The 18,768-nt window shown below is 42.3% G+C and overlaps 1 protein-coding gene across 2 annotated transcripts in view; it reads right to left on the reverse strand.

The window, feature by feature from the left end:
• The window catches only part of LOC139419496 (rho GTPase-activating protein 7-like), an 81,131-nt gene that overhangs the window by 21,493 nt on the left and 40,870 nt on the right, over nucleotides 1-18,768 (reverse strand). The window contains exon 1 of one of the 2 annotated variants that reach the window (XM_071169452.1): nucleotides 3,814-4,012. The exons of the other annotated variant lie outside the window; for it this stretch is intronic. Coding sequence (XP_071025553.1) covers nucleotides 3,814-3,826 — 13 coding nt within the window. The 5' untranslated portion in view covers nucleotides 3,827-4,012. Of the gene's footprint in view, nucleotides 1-3,813; nucleotides 4,013-18,768 lie in introns of those variants that run through there. 2 annotated transcript variants of the gene reach the window in all.

Genomic DNA, 18,768 nt, shown 5'->3' on the forward strand with positions numbered 1-18,768 from the left:
AGTTTGAAATATCCAATAAATGTCGTTCCACTTCATGATTGTGTCCCACTTGTTGTTGATTCTTCACAAAAAAATACAGTTTTATATCTTTATGTTTGAAGCCTGAAATGTGGCAAACGGTCGCAAAGTTCAAGGGGGCCGAATACTTTCGCAAGGCACTGTATCAGACTTCCAATTTTAATAAGGGCAAGCAGAGAAAGGCTCTTCCTTTTCCAAATACCTCAGGCCGCGTTGGAGGAAGTTGTGCTTTTGGGCTCTGGGTTCTGATAAGAGATGTATGCCCTCGATTAGACCGCTCCCTCCCTCGCAGTGCCAGTAAGTCGGAGGAGCATGTTTCAGCGGTCTGAGAGGACCGGGATAATGATGCTACTGTGTGTGTGTGTGTGTGTGTGTGTGTGTGTGTTTGTGTGTGACGTGTGCAGGTAGCAACGACAGCAGTATAGTGATTAAGGGGTCTTCACCTCAGGCCAGCCTTGACTCAGCCTTCAAGCTGCCTCCCAGAGTGGCATCCCAGCACACACTCAACACACACTACACACAGTCACTCAATGCCTGGAGTCACCTTATAAAGTGCTACTACTGTGTGGTCCTCCAGGCCTAGAGGCCTAGCTGTACTTCTCCAGAATCCCAACGCCTCTATGAATTGATAGACACAAGAAAAGCATCTCGAAGCCATTGTGTGATATGAGAACATCTCTCTGCTCTGACAGCTTACATGGTTCTGATCTTCAATGTCCCTCCAGAGATCTTAGACTTAGATTTGACAGTCTCAGTGGAATGCAAATACAGCAGTCCTCTGCTTTTAACTGGGATGGCAAGTGTCAAGTGAGGTGTAGAAGCGATTTGAAAACCTCAAATGTCTCTGAACTTGAGTTGAGAACTGTAACTTTGAGTGCTAGCGATGTGGCCTGGTTAGATGTTTAACCATGTCAGAGATGAATGTACAGTATGTATATGTTCTGACATATGACCAACCTTTGACCTTTGAATGTAAACCGGAAGCTTGTTTGCTGAAGACCCCATAAGTCATGGAACAGATAGAAAAGAACAAAACAAAACAGAATGGACAGAACGCTGGCTGTTTTACGTAAATTCTCAGAACCTTTGTTGACAGTTCTAACCAGCAACGTAAATTCTCCTTTTAATTCTCTATTGTTGTTATGACACAACCAGCAGTCTGGTCTCAGAGAAAGTAGTTTAATAATGTAAGCCCTCCAGGATGTTTGATAGGTTACGTCATCCAAATCGTATGATATTGTACAACTGGGTAAGATGTATGATACTATACGTCCTCTAATTCGTGTGATATTGTACAACCCACTCTGTAAATTCGATGCACTTTTAGAGTATATTATTCCAAACAATGTCTTAAAATGAACTAAATCAAAAAGGGTATTCATATAAATATTTTTAGGGTTTCATAAATGAATATAAAAATGTGTATTTCAGAATCCAGACATACTCCATATTTTAGAGCACACTATAAGGAGTATAATGACATCAATATGTCGTGTGTATTATGTATGGTTCACTGATCATGGTCTTACAGGAGACATGTATAAGTCTAAAAAGGGCCTACAATTGGCCACGTTCATTATGATTTTCTCCAAAATGGTTTGTGATACTAATGTAAAAAGCATGTCAAACACCCTTCCTCCCAATGAAGTTTCTGTGTGAGAATTGTAGGAACAATCTGAGATACCAAAAATAATTTCCGCTTTTGCTGATGTGGAATCGCCCATAGATGCTCGATGGATCACAAATTCACTTAGCAGTTATATCCACCCGTTGGTCATTCCCATCATGTTTGGGTCCAGTTAGCTCTCCCATGTACTGTATGACACAAACTGACACTCAGTCAGAAAATCAGAGTTCATATGGAAAAAGTAACAATGACTTTAATATAAAAAATGGCTAGTGATTGTCACACAATAACTAATCCCACATAACATTTTGAGTGAGCAAAACATCTAGAGGGTCAAGTTAGTCACAAAGCTCCACAGTGCTGCCTAATCATTCCATCCACACCAGCCCTTGCTAGGCATAGCTCGTTGCATTACTCCCCTGCCAAAGTTGGTATAATTGTTCCTGCGCTCGCCTGTGCTATGTTGCTTCTGGTTGCTAACAACAGTCCGTGTGATCCACTCATACCAATAGAAAGAGAGTCAGAGGGATTTTCACTGCTAAAGTTAGAGAACTGTAACTACTCAGAATACAGAAAATATAATTAGTGGAAAAAAGTATTCTAAGAAATACTAGACACAAATGAACAGGTAAATATCAACTGAACCTTTCCAGAGGACCATCTGCAAATGAGCCAAACTTATGTCTGAGTCTGCCTTCCATCACTATGAATCATGTTGACTGGGTGGAAATACTTGGCATCTAATTGTCAAGTAGAACTATGCAAATGACAAGAAGCCAAATCTTAAATGGTGAAATACAACAGTTAGTTGATTTAGAGACCAAATACTCTAATCCATTGTAATGACTGAATGTCTGGTTCCTGTGAAAAGCTAACACCATGGGGAAAAACAGAGGCGCTAAGCCTTTTATCTCTGATTTCAAAGTAGCTGGTTTTCTATCATATCTCCTAGTTCATCAAATGTATTAACTACAAATTGTACGCTAGATAATGTGATACAACCAAAGATTTGTTGGTGTCCATTACTGGGCGTTACAGGGAAGTCACATACAAACCACCGCTGTAGATTTTTTTATTTAACCTGTTCTTGGTAATACTTACTTTTTCACTGAATCGAGAATGAAGAATCTTAGAAATGTCATTTTTCAGTTGCAGGTGGGTCTATAATAACCATTGAAAATTCAGGAAGATATTAAATCCATGTTTTGGTAACACTGTGTGATGCTCTGTCATCTACTTCTACACATGGCCATGGCCGCGTCGCATAGAAACGACTAGTTCCTGCTAAAATGCTGGGAAATGCTAGATGTGCGGCAGCTAAGAGGGCGAGGATCCTCCTGGGGCGGTACAAAACATGGATTTAATATCTTTCTGAATTTTTGCTGGTGTTTGTAGAACTACCTGCAACTGACATTTCTATAATACGAAGAAAGTATTGCCAAGAACAGGTTAGTTGAATAATCTATGGCGGCGGTGTGTGTGGTGCTTTCCTGTAACGCTCAGTAACGGACACCAATAAATCTTTGGTTGTATCACATTATCTAGTGTACAATTTGTATCTACTAATTTTGAAGCCTGAACCCATTTAGACCTTAGTGCTAGGAATATGTTTGCAGCAAGCAACAAATCCATTATATTTCATACTCTAACATTATAACTGACATTAATTTCAACAATTTATAGGCACCTGCATGAAGAATACAATAAAACACTCTCCCACGTAACATTCAAACCTTCAGGCCAGAAATAAAATATTACATTTGTACTCTGTAGGTCTACATTCTTAAGATGATATTTGAATATTTTATGTTGACCTTCTTTATAGTGCACATTTTCTCAATTTTATAGTAAACAGAAACATAAGTTTTGAATCTATGCCAAAACAGTCAACATTGTTCATTTAAATAAGTATATTTTAAAAGCCTGTTGCAAAATTATATAGGCTTCCATATGTATTAGACAAGAGACGGATGCTCATGTGGTGGTACCTAACGCCTCATATCATCTGAACTCCTCACCTCATCTTGAGCATCAGCCTCAATCACAGCTGACATCCTATCAGGCTAGTGCCTCTCTGAATATGTTAATACATCTACATTGGTATTTGTCACTGTCCTAGAATTTGTTATACTATTACTGAAGTAAACACAATAAAAGTTGTTACTTACTTGTAATCAACATGGTGCTGTAATGTTGTCATATATTTAACTATTTTAAAGAATGAGGAAACTACTCACTCAAAAAATAAATACAAATTATACAAATTAAATCTTAAACCAATATTGAAGACAAGTCCAGTTCTCTTGGTCATTTAGGGCATCATAGTGAAATCAGTAAAGCGTTTCCACTTTCCAGCCGCCTTTCCCTCCCCTGCCTGGACCATACCAACTGCACTTAACGCTCACCCGAGGGGGAAGGTTTCAAAATTATATCATGGATGACCAAGGCTGTTGACTTTGAAAGCATGCCATGGTATTCATAATTTATTTAACACACTGTGACAACTAGTAGAAATGTAACATCTGATATAAAACACTCATTTTAAATAAGCTAAAGTATCCCCTCCCCCCTTAAGAGAGTGTGGTTGATCCCATGATGTTGCCTTGTGACCCTGGTTTTAATCTCTATAGAGTGACCAGACAGAAATTTCCAAACCTCAGACTCTGGTCATGCGGGGATATTTTCCCTATATAGTCAGACTTGATAGTTAAAATTAGATGTAACAGACATTAATCAGCCCATCAAGGTAAACAATGAAAAACTCTAAGACAGGAACAGGGTGAATTTCCCTCCCCACAGGCTACATATGAGCATGTATTTGTATGTAATACTGAACAATGTGTGCTTTATGCTATTCCCTCCAATATCCAGATGCCACATTTCCTACACATTAATGTCCTCACTTTCCTTGACAAAATTATTAATATTGACACTATCTTGTCTGATCCTACTACAAAAACAATCAACCCATTTTTGTCATTAGAGCTCACTCAGGCACACATTCAGACATTTTACAATAAATGTACCTTGAAAGTCAAATGATTCCCTCTAAAACACCAACAAACACCATGTGGTCCGACCCTCTCCTGAAGCCCCTATCACATCATCTTGTAAAAGGCGGCCATTGTTTCAAAGCAGCAATGGACAATGAAAACTCTAATGATGACCCTTAAAGCACCATGAATGATGACAGAAACCTGCGGTGCTAATAGTTCTCCACTCCAAGGCTTCATCAGGATTCATTCCTAGGTAAGTCATTAGTGGTAATAGGTTCCATTTACAGTGTAGGTGTTTGATTAGGATCTTTTCAATGTGAAAACCCTTGGAGAGGTCCACCGCTTCGCTGCATTAATTCACAGTTGAACGAAAGATGGAAAGAAATGTAAACAGCTATTGACGTTCACACGAGCGAAGATACAGGACTCGTGGTCCCTTTAGCAACCTTCCTGGAGCGCTTAGCTTTCTAATAAAACCTGGGTCCTGAGGCTGCTGCAGCACCCCCTGAACAATCGGAATGAATAAAAAATGATTCACAAAGGTAGTGCACTGGGCCTTTACTAGTCCTGTATTAGTGGACCGATATAGCCTTCGGAAAAACCCCCACCCCCAACTATCTTAAAGCAGCTATGTGTCATAGTCTATCACAATGCAGACTTAAGTTTAGTTTTTTTCCCTCCAGAATTTGAAAATGCTTCTGATTCGTGTCTATGTAATAAAGGGTAACACTTTACTTGACACCCAGCGTCCTAAGACGTTGTGACACGGTCATAACCATGTCATATGTCATAACAGCTGACATAACATGTCAATCTGTTATAAAATGGTCATAACACTGTCATGACACTTATTTACACCTGTTGCGACATACATTGTGTTATTTTAGGGTTGTTATGATGCCTACATAAACCCACCACACAAGGCAGAACATTCCATTACACCATAGCCTACATGTCAACAGTATGTTTACGTTATGTAAAATGTTTATATAACATTGACCATATTAAATTATCATTGTAATTGTACACACATTGATGGCAGACATGCATCTACCCCAGTGATCTGTTGCTGATGACTGGGATGAATGCAAGAGCAGATTTCAGGAGCAGGACAAGAACACTTTTGACTGATGACTGACATAAGGCCATGTACGTGATAGGTCTATCTGGCTTATATGATTATGAGGGTCATAATGCTTCTTGACAATGTCATTAAGTATATTATTTTTAGCCCAAGTAAAGTGACACAGGATGGTCATAATGACAATGTCATAAAGTATATGTTAAATATGTTATTTAAAATATGATGAAAAATGACATTAAAAAACAAAGGATTTAAGAGACAAACTTTCAAATGAAACTAAACTTCTCGGCAGGGAAAAAAAAATATTTGAATAGATGTGGGTTTTGACACGCTTATGTAGTTGTCATAACCAGCCATAAAATAGCACAATATATGGCACACTAGGTGTAAATATGTGTCGTGACAGTGTTATGATCATATTATGACCAGGTTATGACAAGTTACATCAGCTGTTATGACCTATGACATGATTATGACAGTGTCATGAAGTGTTATGACACTGGGTGTCAAGTGAAGTGTTACCTAATCAAGTAATTGCATGGAAGTACCATTCATAATACATGATTAGGGTGTGCACTGCAGCCCTTCTCCCATCACATAGTCTGCTTCAATTCTATACCTAATACACTATATTAAACATATTTGCTACTCTTGAATAGTTTGAGTTCTGTAGATGTTTTGAAGCTTGCTGTTATGTAAAATATATTATGACATCTGGGCTTTCTTCCTGAGGACCACAACTCCTACATACTGAAGTGATAGGGATTAACAAGGATGAAAGGATTGCTGCTGCTGATATTAAAGTCTCTCTCTCTCCCATCAAATCAAACATAACCATGACGACAGTCTGATCTTACTGAAGTCAAGTAGCACCTTGACAACGCAGATCTTTTTCTAAATGCACTATGTACAGTCAGCTTGCCTTACAATAAATGCACATCACAGAGAAATTGGCATATTGAGACATGGAACCAGTCTGGAACTAAAGAAACCACACTGAATACAACTACAAAGAAGATCATTCCACATCTTCTCACTTTACAATATGAGCTTGGACAATAGCATCTTTCTCCAAGCCATCATTCCTAGAAATGACGTAATCAGCATTAGAATCCCAAAGTTGAGGAAATTATGTTACTCCAACAGCTGTGGCAGACCGGCCAGCAGTCATCCGCTCTGTTCTATTGTCTGGTTTTTATTACAGCTCTGAAGTATTTACAATGACTGTGATTATGGTTAATAGCCCAGCCTCTGTATTGGAAACTTAGATCCATCCATGAGACTGCTCTAAAGCAACACTAGTGACATGTAGATAGGTTTAATACAAAGCGACATACCGTATGTCCTAGTGTCGTCTGTGAGAAGGACAAAAGGACGTGCGTGTGTGTGGTTACTGCATGTGAAAGTTAAAGGACAAGTTACCCTGTCCTCTTTTGTGTGCTTGGCCATAAAACTGAGAGGCTCACTTAGGCCTGACCTCTGCGCTTGGCAGCTGCTGAACTGTTTTCCCCTGGTCACTGTTTTCTAAGATTACACAAGAACACACTTCCTTTTCCCAAGCAAGTTGAGGAGGGCGTCAGAATAGGAAGAATTCAGCCCCGCTCCCAGGGGAGTGTGTGTATGTGTGTATATGTGTGTGGTTATGAGAGTGTTTACTCTCATGAGCTTTGTTTTTTTATTTGTGTTTACTGTGTGCACTTTTGATGGATGTGTGTTGATTTGTGTGTGTGTGTGTGTGAGTCTGCGTGTGTGTATTTCTGTCTGTAATCTGAGTTGAGCCTCTGATCTTAAGGCTGGTATTTCCGATGCTGCAGGAAGCGCTCTCTCTGTCTGTAGAACTGTGTCCCCTTCCACTCACCACCATCTCCACTGACTGTACTGCAGCTCCGGTGGTGGCCAGGTCCCTATTTCTCCATCTAGCCTCTGTGAACAAATCAACCTGTCCTGAACACACTGGGAGCCTCTGTACTGGAACCAGCAAGCACGGAGCACACTCACTGACACACTCACTGACACACTCACTGACACATTCACTGACACACTCACTGACAACCCCCTCCTTGCTAAAAATAAATTCTGACTTTAGCAGAAATATTTTATCAAAAGCTTTGAAAATAATAATACAATATTTTTGCCTCTTTGTATACCCTTTAGGGACAGGGTTGTGGAATGAAGCCTGTGAAAATAATTAATGCATTTGACATGGAAACTGGAAATTGCATAGATGACCTCCATAAACTCAGGAAAGGCCCTGGTCTACCCTGCATTGCCCTGCCAGTGTCTGAATGTTATTGTATAATAGTGGTGAGTTTTCAGGGCCTGTTTGTCTCTGGCTGTACTAAATATAATTGGCATAGAGCTCAGAGCTTTGGCTACAGTAGGCCAGACTCTGTCACAGGCTAAGCAACAGGGCCAGCCCCCGAAATGAGCCTCTGACGAGCTACAGAATCAATTAAGTGGGGACATAATTAGAGCTGTGCTTTATTAGTACTTAGGGATGATCTGCGGTGCAGAGTAATGGAGCATCCATGTACAGTTCATTTGGAAGGAATCTTTATCAGGACACTGTAGAGCCTATGGCTGCTATGTTGTCTGACTACAGATCTGTGTTTAGTCGTCTTTGCATAACTCGCCCATTGAACATAATTAAATGGAACAGTTCAGCGAACACGGTTGAGTTGGTCTATGTCTATCTATTTCATATTTTTAGATCTGTCAAATGTTTATATTGCATGATGTTGATATTGACTATTGGATTTGGTGGTGTCTTATGCAATTATGTTCAAATGTTATTGCTTTATTTAGAGTTCTGTTCTGGTCCTGTTCTGAGGAGATCTGTACAGTAATATTTAAAACAGAGGACATGTCAGAAAGATTTTCCTGTAATAGAAAACCCAACATTGATTATTTAAGTTGATTGCCCTGAGGCCCAGGACCCCCCCCCTCCCCCCAATCTCCTCCATCTTAAACACAGGCTGAGGGGGGGGGGGGGGGGGGGATGTACATTCCATGGTTGGGTAAAAAATGATCAACAGACTAGCAATGTAACCCACTTCACTTTGATGTTAAGGTATTCACACGTGTGTGTGTGTGTGTGTGTGTGTGTTTAGCATGTGTACTTGTTTAGGTAACCTATATGAAGTGTGCACTTCTTACATGACGTGTGTATATGTTGACATACATTAGGAAGTGTGTACAGCACTTGTTGATGTAGTGGAAAGCCAGGGCGTCATGCAGGCTAAAGGTCACAACAGTCCCTAGTGGGGTTCCGGAGCCTTCCCATCAGAATATCCCAGTCCCACGCCATCCCACATTCTGTCTCCAAGCCACCGACCTAAAATAGAATCTCTGATCCGTCCAACTTGTTGTCCATCCATCCAGGAAATGTTCAAGCTGAGATGTACATTGGCCAGTTCTCTCTGATATTGGCCTGTTTTCTCTGATCCCCTTGCCTTCCTCTGTGTTTCACATGGGTTTAGCTAAAGCCATCACATGGAATTACGCTCTATTGACATGGTCTTTAGTGTCTAAATCCAGAGCTCTGACATTTATTCAAATGGAGTTTGTCTATATCCACTGACTGTACCACGAAACTAGATATTCAAGCAGCTGCTTGTTGTCACTGATGACTCCAATTTGAACCCTAACTTCGTTTTGAACCCTAAAACAGTCAAGCAGGCTATACACAGTAAAGCATGTGCTAAAGTATGTCAGCAAATAAAAATGTAGTATTGCTTTACCTAGGTAAAGGAGTGAAGGAATGCTGGATCATAATTTCATTTTGACACAATTTTTTGAGTCTATGACGTTGAATGTCCAATAGAAGATCAGTCTCAAAGTGCTTTCTTAATTACAGCTGGAGAAGCCCATTCAATCATGCAGGTGTGGAGATTGTTGTGCCTGCCAAGGTCAGTGTTCATCTGCTTTGCTTGGGTAAAGAAAGACGTCTCCAAGATGTCTGGCAGAGGCCCAGAGATTACCCATTCAACTCAGAGACAGGAGGGAGCCTGTCCGATTTAGGCAATGCCTGGATTGAATACGTGTGTGTGGCTGTGGGAATGTGTGTGTGTGTGTATGTGTGTGTTTGACTGTACACAATAAAAATAAAGGAGTGTTTGCCTCTCCTCTTCCCCATACAATGTCAGCTGTTCTGCACACACAGCTATGAGCCAGAGCATATTGTTTAATTATCCCCCTAGCCCACTACATAAGGGATAGATGGGTCTACACATCTGCAACCACATGTGTACACCTGCAGAAGAAATAGGACACACACACACACACACACACACACACACACAGACACACAGACACACAGACAGATACAGCAATGCTTAACATACTCAAACGCACATAAGCGTGTGTGTGCGTGCGTGAGCGCGCTCACTGTGCCTCTAGTCACTGTCCCTGTCCCTCTGCCTTCATTTGCTTTTCAATGACAATTACAGAAGCGGTGCTCCTCTCTGATTGAGAACACCGCGCTGCAGTCTGGCCAGCCAGCGGCTGGTGACAGGGAGAGAGAGACACACACACACAATCTGGTCATCAGGTCATTATGATCAGTTGATGACTTGCGCCAGACACTGATACTTCCAGTATGAGATGAGTGAAATAATGCTTGTAATAGGGGGAGTGAAATAACAATAATGACATAAGAGGGAGAGTAAATGTTATGTCTGGAAGTCCCACAGTGAGTTGCTCCACAGGAATGCAGGGAAACAGACCAGTCTTCAAAGTCCTGCTATCAGCCACAACAGCACCCAAAACACCCGAAGACACATAAGAAATGGTTAGATGAGCGCATTGCACTGTCTCACCTCGGGGGCTTTCCTGTGTATAAACAACATGGGCTCTTAAACTATCCGGTACCAGTTACAGGCACTCTGCTCTAATGGTAACAGTCATTGGCTCATAGTCTTAGAGTCAGGTCACTGGATAGGCCAGTAAATGACATGTCCTGCCAGAGGAAGTGGAGAGAGAGAGAGAAGGAAAAAAGGAAAAGAGAGAAAGATGGAGAGAGGGAAGTGAAAGAGCGAGAGAGTGTGAACGAGAGCAAGGGAGAGACTTAGTGAGAGAGCTACAGAGCAAGGAGAGAGATGGAGGGAGGAAGAGTCAACCCACTAATTGTCCTTATAAGCGACCTTCACCGCGTCTGATCCCTCTCCCCTCAAATGAAGTAGGTCCCATTTTAAGCTAACTCAACACCCTAACACAACGTCCATGACAGGACCCACACTGCTCCCCTCCATCCCCTTATGGGCCTAATAAACCTTTGGTGGCAACGATGACTGATATTCCACACCCAAAATTACAGTGCTGAGTTATTGGTGATTCATAATCCAGTTTTGAAGTGTTAATGGGGAGCCCTATTTAAGATGCCAGCGTTTAATATACACTTCCTCCAGTTACTGTACATTAAATCTTCAACACCTTTTTTCAGAGCTATTACAATTGGCTGGTTTCCCAGGACAGGAGAGGAGCTTTTGGGTCTTAATGCTCTGATATGACCTCTCTCGCTCTCTCTCTCTTGCAGTGCATGCTAGGAGTTTTTTGGAGTTTGAGTGTTTAGTGTGGAGGGCTCTGTCCTAACATTTAAAAAAATATATTTCCTTGGTCTTTTCTTTCATTTTTTATTTCTATGGTGGAGGGTTAATCTTTGTTTTAGCGGTACCCACATTTTTTTTTTTCAAAGTTAGGATGGAAGAGGACAGAGTTTTAGTTTCCTGGGGTTTGAACGGGGTGGTGTATGCGATGGCTTCGCAGCCTAGTGCGGAGGAGACGCTGTCGTTACGGAATGGATTCAGGTGTGTTCCTTCAGGTGTGTTCCTTCAGGTGTGTTCCTGAGAATAGAATTAAGGTGGAGGAGATTCTGCTCATGGTCGGTGAACAGGTAGGAGCTGAATTTATACATTCCACTTCCAGAATTAACAAAGCTGTGGTTGTGTTCATGAAAAGAGCTAAATTGGTGGGTAGGCTCATTACTAGTGGAATATTTGTGTTGGGGCCAATTTCTCCTCTTTCTACCCCTTCAACCAGGGTGGTAGTTGCAAATGTACCTCTCTTTATTACGAATGATCAAATCAGGAAAGAGCTGTCGTTTTGGTAAGTTTGCTAGTGGGTTTCGTGTACTGTTGGCAGGTTTTCAGGCAGATGTCGTCAGGCATGTTGTTTTGTTCTGGATGCAAGTGTTCATGTTTCTGTTTCTGTTCATGTTTCATGATTGTGTCCCACTTGTTGTTGATTCTTCACAAAAAAATACAGTTTTATATCTTTATGTTTGAAGCCTGAAATGTGGCAAAAGGTCGCAAAGTTCAAGGGGGCCGAATACTTTCGCAAGGCACTGTAGTGGGTCTAGTCAGGTTATATGATGCGGAGAGTTTAGTGGGGAAGGGTAAGCGGCTAGCGGGGGTGGAGGGTGTTGTCATGTGGAAGAGGAAAAGGCAGAGAAGAAAGGAGGGGAGAGGCTGGTTTGGTCAAAGGCACTATGGAATCTCTGCCTGGTGCTGGGGGGAGGCCCCGACTAGAAAGAAAGGGCAGGTGGTCAGGATGGGAGATGGAGATGAGGAAGGTGAGTCTGAAGAAGATGAGGATTTATTTTCAGACTCCTCCCCAATGGGTCCAGAGCTGACAGCCAGACAGGCAGAGGGGTCAAAGTATACGGTGAGGGGACTGTCAAGGTTCCTGAATGAGACTAAGGGGAAAAAAGTTAATCTTGAGGCTTTCTTTTGCGATCTGGGAAAGTTTGTAAGAACAGTACAACATGCTATGAAAAAATAGGGTCATGGTGTCATCTCACTCAGGAAACGGTTTAGGTTGAGGAAGTGGGTCACAACAGTGTGTAAAGGTCTACCTTCAGACACTGTTTAGATGAGTAATTTCTTTCTGGCACTGTGGCTTTTTGAGCTTTGCTTTTGGTCTTTTTCTTTGCTGGCTTTTCTCCCACTTTGAGTAGGCTAGCTTAATATAAATGGTGCAGCTTAATATAAATGGTGCCAAAGATGTGGGAAAGCGGAGTGTGTTTGGTGAATATGTAAAACAAAAACAAGTACAGGTGTTGTTTCTGCCGGAGACCCATAGTGATTTGGTGAATGAAGTCGATTGGGGGCTGTTGTGGGAAAGGGGCAAGTGTGCTGAGCCATGGGACAAATGTTAGTGCAGGGGTGACAGTCCTTTTTGTACCTGGTCTGTCTATAAAAATGTGCTCCTCAAAGGAGGTGTGTAGGGGTAGACTGCTTGTAGTAAAAGCGGAAATTAACAACAGTGGTTTTGTCTTTATAAATGTGTATGCGCCCAACACAGGGAGAGAGAGGGGACTTCTATTTGGATGTCTTAGACAGGAACTCTCACAGATGGCGCCTGAGAAGACACTGGTGGTTGGCGGGGACTGGAACTGCACAATGGATTTTACGAAAGGCAGAAATGGGGAGGAGCCTCATTCAGGCTCAGTGGGTGTGTTAAGGGACATTGTTAAGCAGTTTGACCTAGTGGATGTTTGGAGAACAAGACATCCCAACACAAGACAGTATACATGGGTGAGTGCAGTCCGGCTTGATCGATTTTACATGTCCAGGAATCAGAGCAATAGGCTGTTGAGCGCTACCATTCTCCCGGTGGGTTTTTCAGATCATCACATCACCATGGCTCATTTGTCTATTTAACCAGGGCCTTGGCAGGCATCCTATTGGAAGTTTAATGTAAAGCTTTTACAAGATGCCACTTTTTTTGCTCAGGTTTCCAGACTTTCTGGGAAAGGCGGGGGCAGTGAAGGGAGGAGTATGGGTCTCTGAGTCAATGGTGGGATGTGGGAAAAGTCCAAATTCTGCTTTTCTGCCAACAGTATACAGCTCTCTCATCCTCACAGGCTAGGGGAGTTTTGTGGGAATTTGAGCGTAGTATTAGTGAGATGCCGCTAGTTCTGGTGAGGCAAGGCAATGTAGGCCTCCAGGCTAATTTAGCTGAATTATGTAGGGACCTGGGCAGTTTTTTCCAGGTTAAAGCAAAGGGAGAACTTGTAAGAGCTAGGTTCTCCATGCTCAAGAAGATGGATGCTCCCAGCTCCTTCTTTGGTTTGGAAAGACAGAGTGGTGAGGCCAAGGGTATGCATTGTCTACGGCTTTCGGCTTTCGGATGTGCGGGTGACCTATTTGGTGGGGGAGATGCGGGAGCAGACTGTGGAGTTTTCTACTGAGTTATATAGGGCAGAACTGTTTGATCCTATGTGTGCTCAGGTTTTGTTTGCTGAACTCCCTTGGCTCTCTCTAGCACAGAGGGATGAAATGGACATTCCATGAACTGGCAGAGGCCGAAACCCAGATGTCACCCGGCTCTGCACCGATAGACTCCCAGTGGAGTTTCTAAAAAATTATGGGGAACAATTGGACTGGATTTCTTTTGCGTGTTGCGTGAGTGCGTCGGGGTAGGAGAGTTGCCGATGAACTGCCATCTGGCAGCTCTGACTCTCCTGCCCTTGTGTAAACTTAAGAACTGGAGGCCTGTGGCATTGCTCTGTGCGGAGTACAAGATATAGACTGAAGTCCCATCTAATCTCTATAGTACACAAGGACCAGACATATTGCGTACCTGGACGCACAGTCACAGACAACTTGATCTTAGTCAGGGACATGTTGTTTGGCGTCACAACTTGTAGACTTGTTTACGTGCTGCTGTAAGGTTTGTTGCTAACCTTACTTTGCTACCTGTCAACTTTATGTTTTTTCTTTTTAATTACCTTTTTAATTTTTTCCCTCGCTCAATGTTTTTCATTCAACTTTTCAACCCGGACGCTTTATCTGGACGTGGTTCGTCAGGACCTCGAGCAGCCGATGCTAAGTAGTGACATTAACATTATGCCTTCTAATTGCAGTCGCTGTACTCATAATATACAGGAGAACATTCGCCTTATGGCAAGGATAGCTGTGCTGCAAGCCCAGCTTCAGACGCAATCGTTAGACAAGGGTAATTTCAGTGTAGGAAAGGATGAAACAGCGTGTGTACCACCAATTAGTACAGATAGTAACGTCAGTATAAATCCCCTGGCACAGTCGCCACAGCCGGACAATTTTCTCATGGCTTCTGGAAGGAAATGCTGTAGGAATGCTCAACCGATGTCGCTCATTCAGCCGACAAACTTTCAACCGGTTCTCCCCATTAAGCAACTGGTCGGAGTCAGAGGCCGAGCCTTCTCTTGTCTCTCCTCCTCCTGTTACGGGGTCTGACACGCCCACCATTAGCTCTGAAAAATTGAAAACCCTTGTAATTGGCGAGTGTAGAGAGTATATGGATATTGTTATTCACGTCGGCACCAACGATGTTAGGAGGAAACAGTCAGAGGTCACCAAGCGCAACATAGCTTCAGCGTGTAAATCAGCTAGAAAGATATTTGGCACAGAGTAATTGTCTCTGGCCCCCTCCCAGATAGGGGGATTGATGAGCTCTACAGCAGTCTCACAACTCAATCGCTGGTTGAAAACTGTTTCTGCCCCTCCCAAAAGATAGAATTTGTAGATAATTGGCTCTCTTTCTGGGACTCGCCCACAAACAGGACCAAGCCTGGTCTGCTGAGGAGTGACGGATTCCATCCTAGCTGGAGGGGGGCTCTCATTTTATCTACAAACATAGACAGGGCTCTAACTCCCCTAGCTCCACAATGAGATGCAGGCCAGGCAGCAGGCTGTTAGCCAGCTTAGTGGAGTCTGCCACTAGCACAGTCAGTGTAGTCAGCTCAGCCATCCCCATTGAGACCGTGTCTGTGCCTTGATCTAGGTTGGGCAAAACTAAACATGGTGGTGTTTGCCTTAGCAATCTCACTGGAATAAAGACCTCCTCCATTCCTGTCATTATTAAAAGAGATTGTGATATCTCACATCTGAAAATAGGGCCACTTAATGTTAGATCCCTCACTTCCAAGGCAGTTATAGTCAATGAATGAATCACTGATCATAATCTTGATGTGATTGGCCTGACTGAAATAAGCCTGATTAATTTACCGTGTTAAATGGGGCGGCAGGGTAGCCTAGTGGTTAGAGCGTTGGACCGGAAGGTTGCGAGTTCAAACCCCCGAGCTGACAAGGTACAATCTGTCGTTCTGCCCCTGAACAGGCAGTTAACCCACTGTTCACAGGCCGTCATTGAAAATAAGAATTTGTTCTTAACTGACTTGCCTGGTTAAATAAAGGTAAAATAAAATAAAAAAAAATAAAAATAAGGGCTCACCACCTGGTTACACTAGTGACCATATCCCCTGCGCATCCCGCGAAGGCGGAGATGTTGCTAACATTTCCGATAGAAAATGTCAATTTCCCCAAAAATTAAAAATGACTGCGTTTTTGTCTTTTGAACTTCTAGTCATGAAATGTTTGCAGCCTACTCAATCACTTTTTATAGCTACTGTTTCCAGGCCTCCTGGGCCAAATACAGCATTCCTCACTGAGTTCCCTGAATTCCTATCAGACCTTGTAGTCATTGCAGATAATATTCACATTTTGGTGACTTTAATGTTCACATGGAAAAGTCCATCATCGACTCAGTGGGTTTCGTCCAACATGTCTCCGGACCTACTCACTGCCACAGTCATATTGTGGACCTAGTTTTGTCCCGTGGCATAAATGTTGTGATATTAATGTTTTTCCTCATAATCCTGGAATATCGGTCCACCATTTTAGTACGTTTACAATCGCAACAAATAATCTGCTCAGACCCCAACCAAGGATCATCAAAAGTTGTGCTATAAATTCTCAGACAACCCAAAGATTCCTAGATGCCCTTCGAGACTCCACCTACACAAGGAAGTCAGAATACAGAAATTAGTTAACCACCTAACTGAGGGACTCAATTTAACATTGTGTAAAACCCTAGATGCAGTCACACCCCTAAAAACAAAAAACATTTGTCATAAGAAACTAGCTCCCCGGTATACAGAAAATACCCGAGCTCTGAAGCAAGCATCCAGAAAATTGGAACAGAAATGGCACTAAACCAAACTGGAGGTCTTCCGACTAGCTTTGAAATACAGTACCGTGCAATATCGAAGAGCCCTCACTGCTGCTCGTTCATCCTATTTTTCCAACTTAATTGAGGAAAATAAGAACAATCCAAAATGTATTTGATACTGTCGCAAAGCTAACTAAAAGCAGCATTCCCCAATAGATGATGGCTTTCACTTCAGCAGTGATAAATTAATGAACTTCTTTGACGAAAAGATCATGAGGTGGGTCAGGATGAACTGGGAGGGGCTGTCACAAGCAGTGGCTCGACTAAAGGCGGCGCAGAGACTGCTGTACCATACTGATGTCGGCTGGAGGGAACCAGCATGCACTCTGCTGAGGAGAGCTGGCGGATTGGGGTTGGACAGCCAGCTGTTCCTCATGAAGTTGGAAAGTCTGAGTACCTCAGGTCTCTCAGACATTTACTCTGCAGTGCTGAGGGCCTGGCAGCTATTAAGGCCCACACGAGAAGGGGGTGTGGAGCCTGGGTTGTGGGTGTGGGAGGAGTCTATCTTCTATAACCCTGCCTTCCCTTTGAGACCGGTTCAGTTGGCCACCCTGCAGAGGCGACTGATGGCAGCGGGTTTACTAAGGCTGGGTGACATGCGACTGCTGGAAGAGGAGGGGTGGAAAACCCCAGAAGTCCTGGCACAACAAACAGGAATAACGTCTTTTAGGCTGCTGGAGAGATTCCTGGAGGAGGTCCAAGAGGCACTGTCTGAGCCAGTAAGGGTGGTGTTTGAGAGGCCAAAGGGGGAAAGGTGTCTTTTATACTGATAACAAGTTCAAACAGGTGTCATTAATACAGGTAACGAGTGGAGGACAGAGGGGCCTCTTAAAGAAGAAGTTACAGGTCTGTTAGAGCCAGCAATCTTGCTTGTTTGTAGGTGACCAAGTACTTATTTTCCACCATTATTTGCAAATATATTCATTAAAAATCCTACAATGTGATTTTCTCTGTCATAGTTGTCTGTCATAGTTGAAGTATACCTATGATGAAAATTACAGGCCTCTCGCATCTTTTTAAGTGGGAGAACTTGCACAATTGGTGGCTGACTAAATACTTTTTTGCCCCACTGTATACTGCAATGTACTATTATGATTATGACTATTAAGATTTTACTTTAGAGTACTTTAAACTAGTGCCTGCTAAACGTAATGTTCGTTTTAATTAATGTAACTTTTTTAATTGCATTTGTTAAATTTGATTCCAGGACACTAATGTCATAATTATGTCAACAACAACAACAAAAATTGCATCAATGATTGTGAAAGATGTCTTCAATGATCACACATGGGATCGAAATGATGGAGAATTGAGTTTCATGATTTGTATGGGTATTGCAAGTGTATAGCCTAATGTAAAAACAGTGTACTGTTCTGTGATGTACAATACTGTACTACATTCAAAGGGACATTTTGAAACATTGCATTTTGCATTTTTTGTATTGGATTAACTGGTTGTTAAAACAATTCAATTGAGAAGATACGTTTTGTTTCAGTGTTTAAATCAATGTTCTTCACGGTAAACTTATATTTTGGATCAATGGTTGTGTAGTAAAAAAGGTCTCCAAACAAAATGAATGCACAATTAAAGGTTTTGAACATAGGACTTGCTGCGTTAAAAGTGTTGCCAGTTTGGAGTTTTGTAATAAGAGTTTTGAAAATTCACCACATGCTTGTGAAAATAGCACCAAATTGATTGAAAAAAACTGTACAACTGCAAAAAAGTAATCAGTCTCCATCCAGTGTTTGTCTACATAGAGAGTCATCCATCCACCATCTAATCTAATCCTAAACTGTGGGGCGGTTCCCAAACCTGTCACACCCTGATCTGTTTTACCTGTCTTGTGCTTGTCTCCATCCCCACCAGGTGTCTCCCATTTCCCCCATTATCTTCTGTGAATTTATACCTGTGTTTTCTGTTTGTCTGTTGCCAGTTCGTCTTGTATTGTCAGGTCGACCCAGCTGTTTTCCCTGCTCTCTAGTTTTTTGTTTCTAGCTTTTCTGCTTGCCCTGAGCCTGTCTGCCGTCCAGTACCTGTCGGACTTTGACTCTTAT

This window comes from Oncorhynchus clarkii, chromosome 10 (genome assembly GCF_045791955.1).
Source record: "Oncorhynchus clarkii lewisi isolate Uvic-CL-2024 chromosome 10, UVic_Ocla_1.0, whole genome shotgun sequence".
Lineage (NCBI taxonomy): Eukaryota > Metazoa > Chordata > Actinopteri > Salmoniformes > Salmonidae > Oncorhynchus > Oncorhynchus clarkii.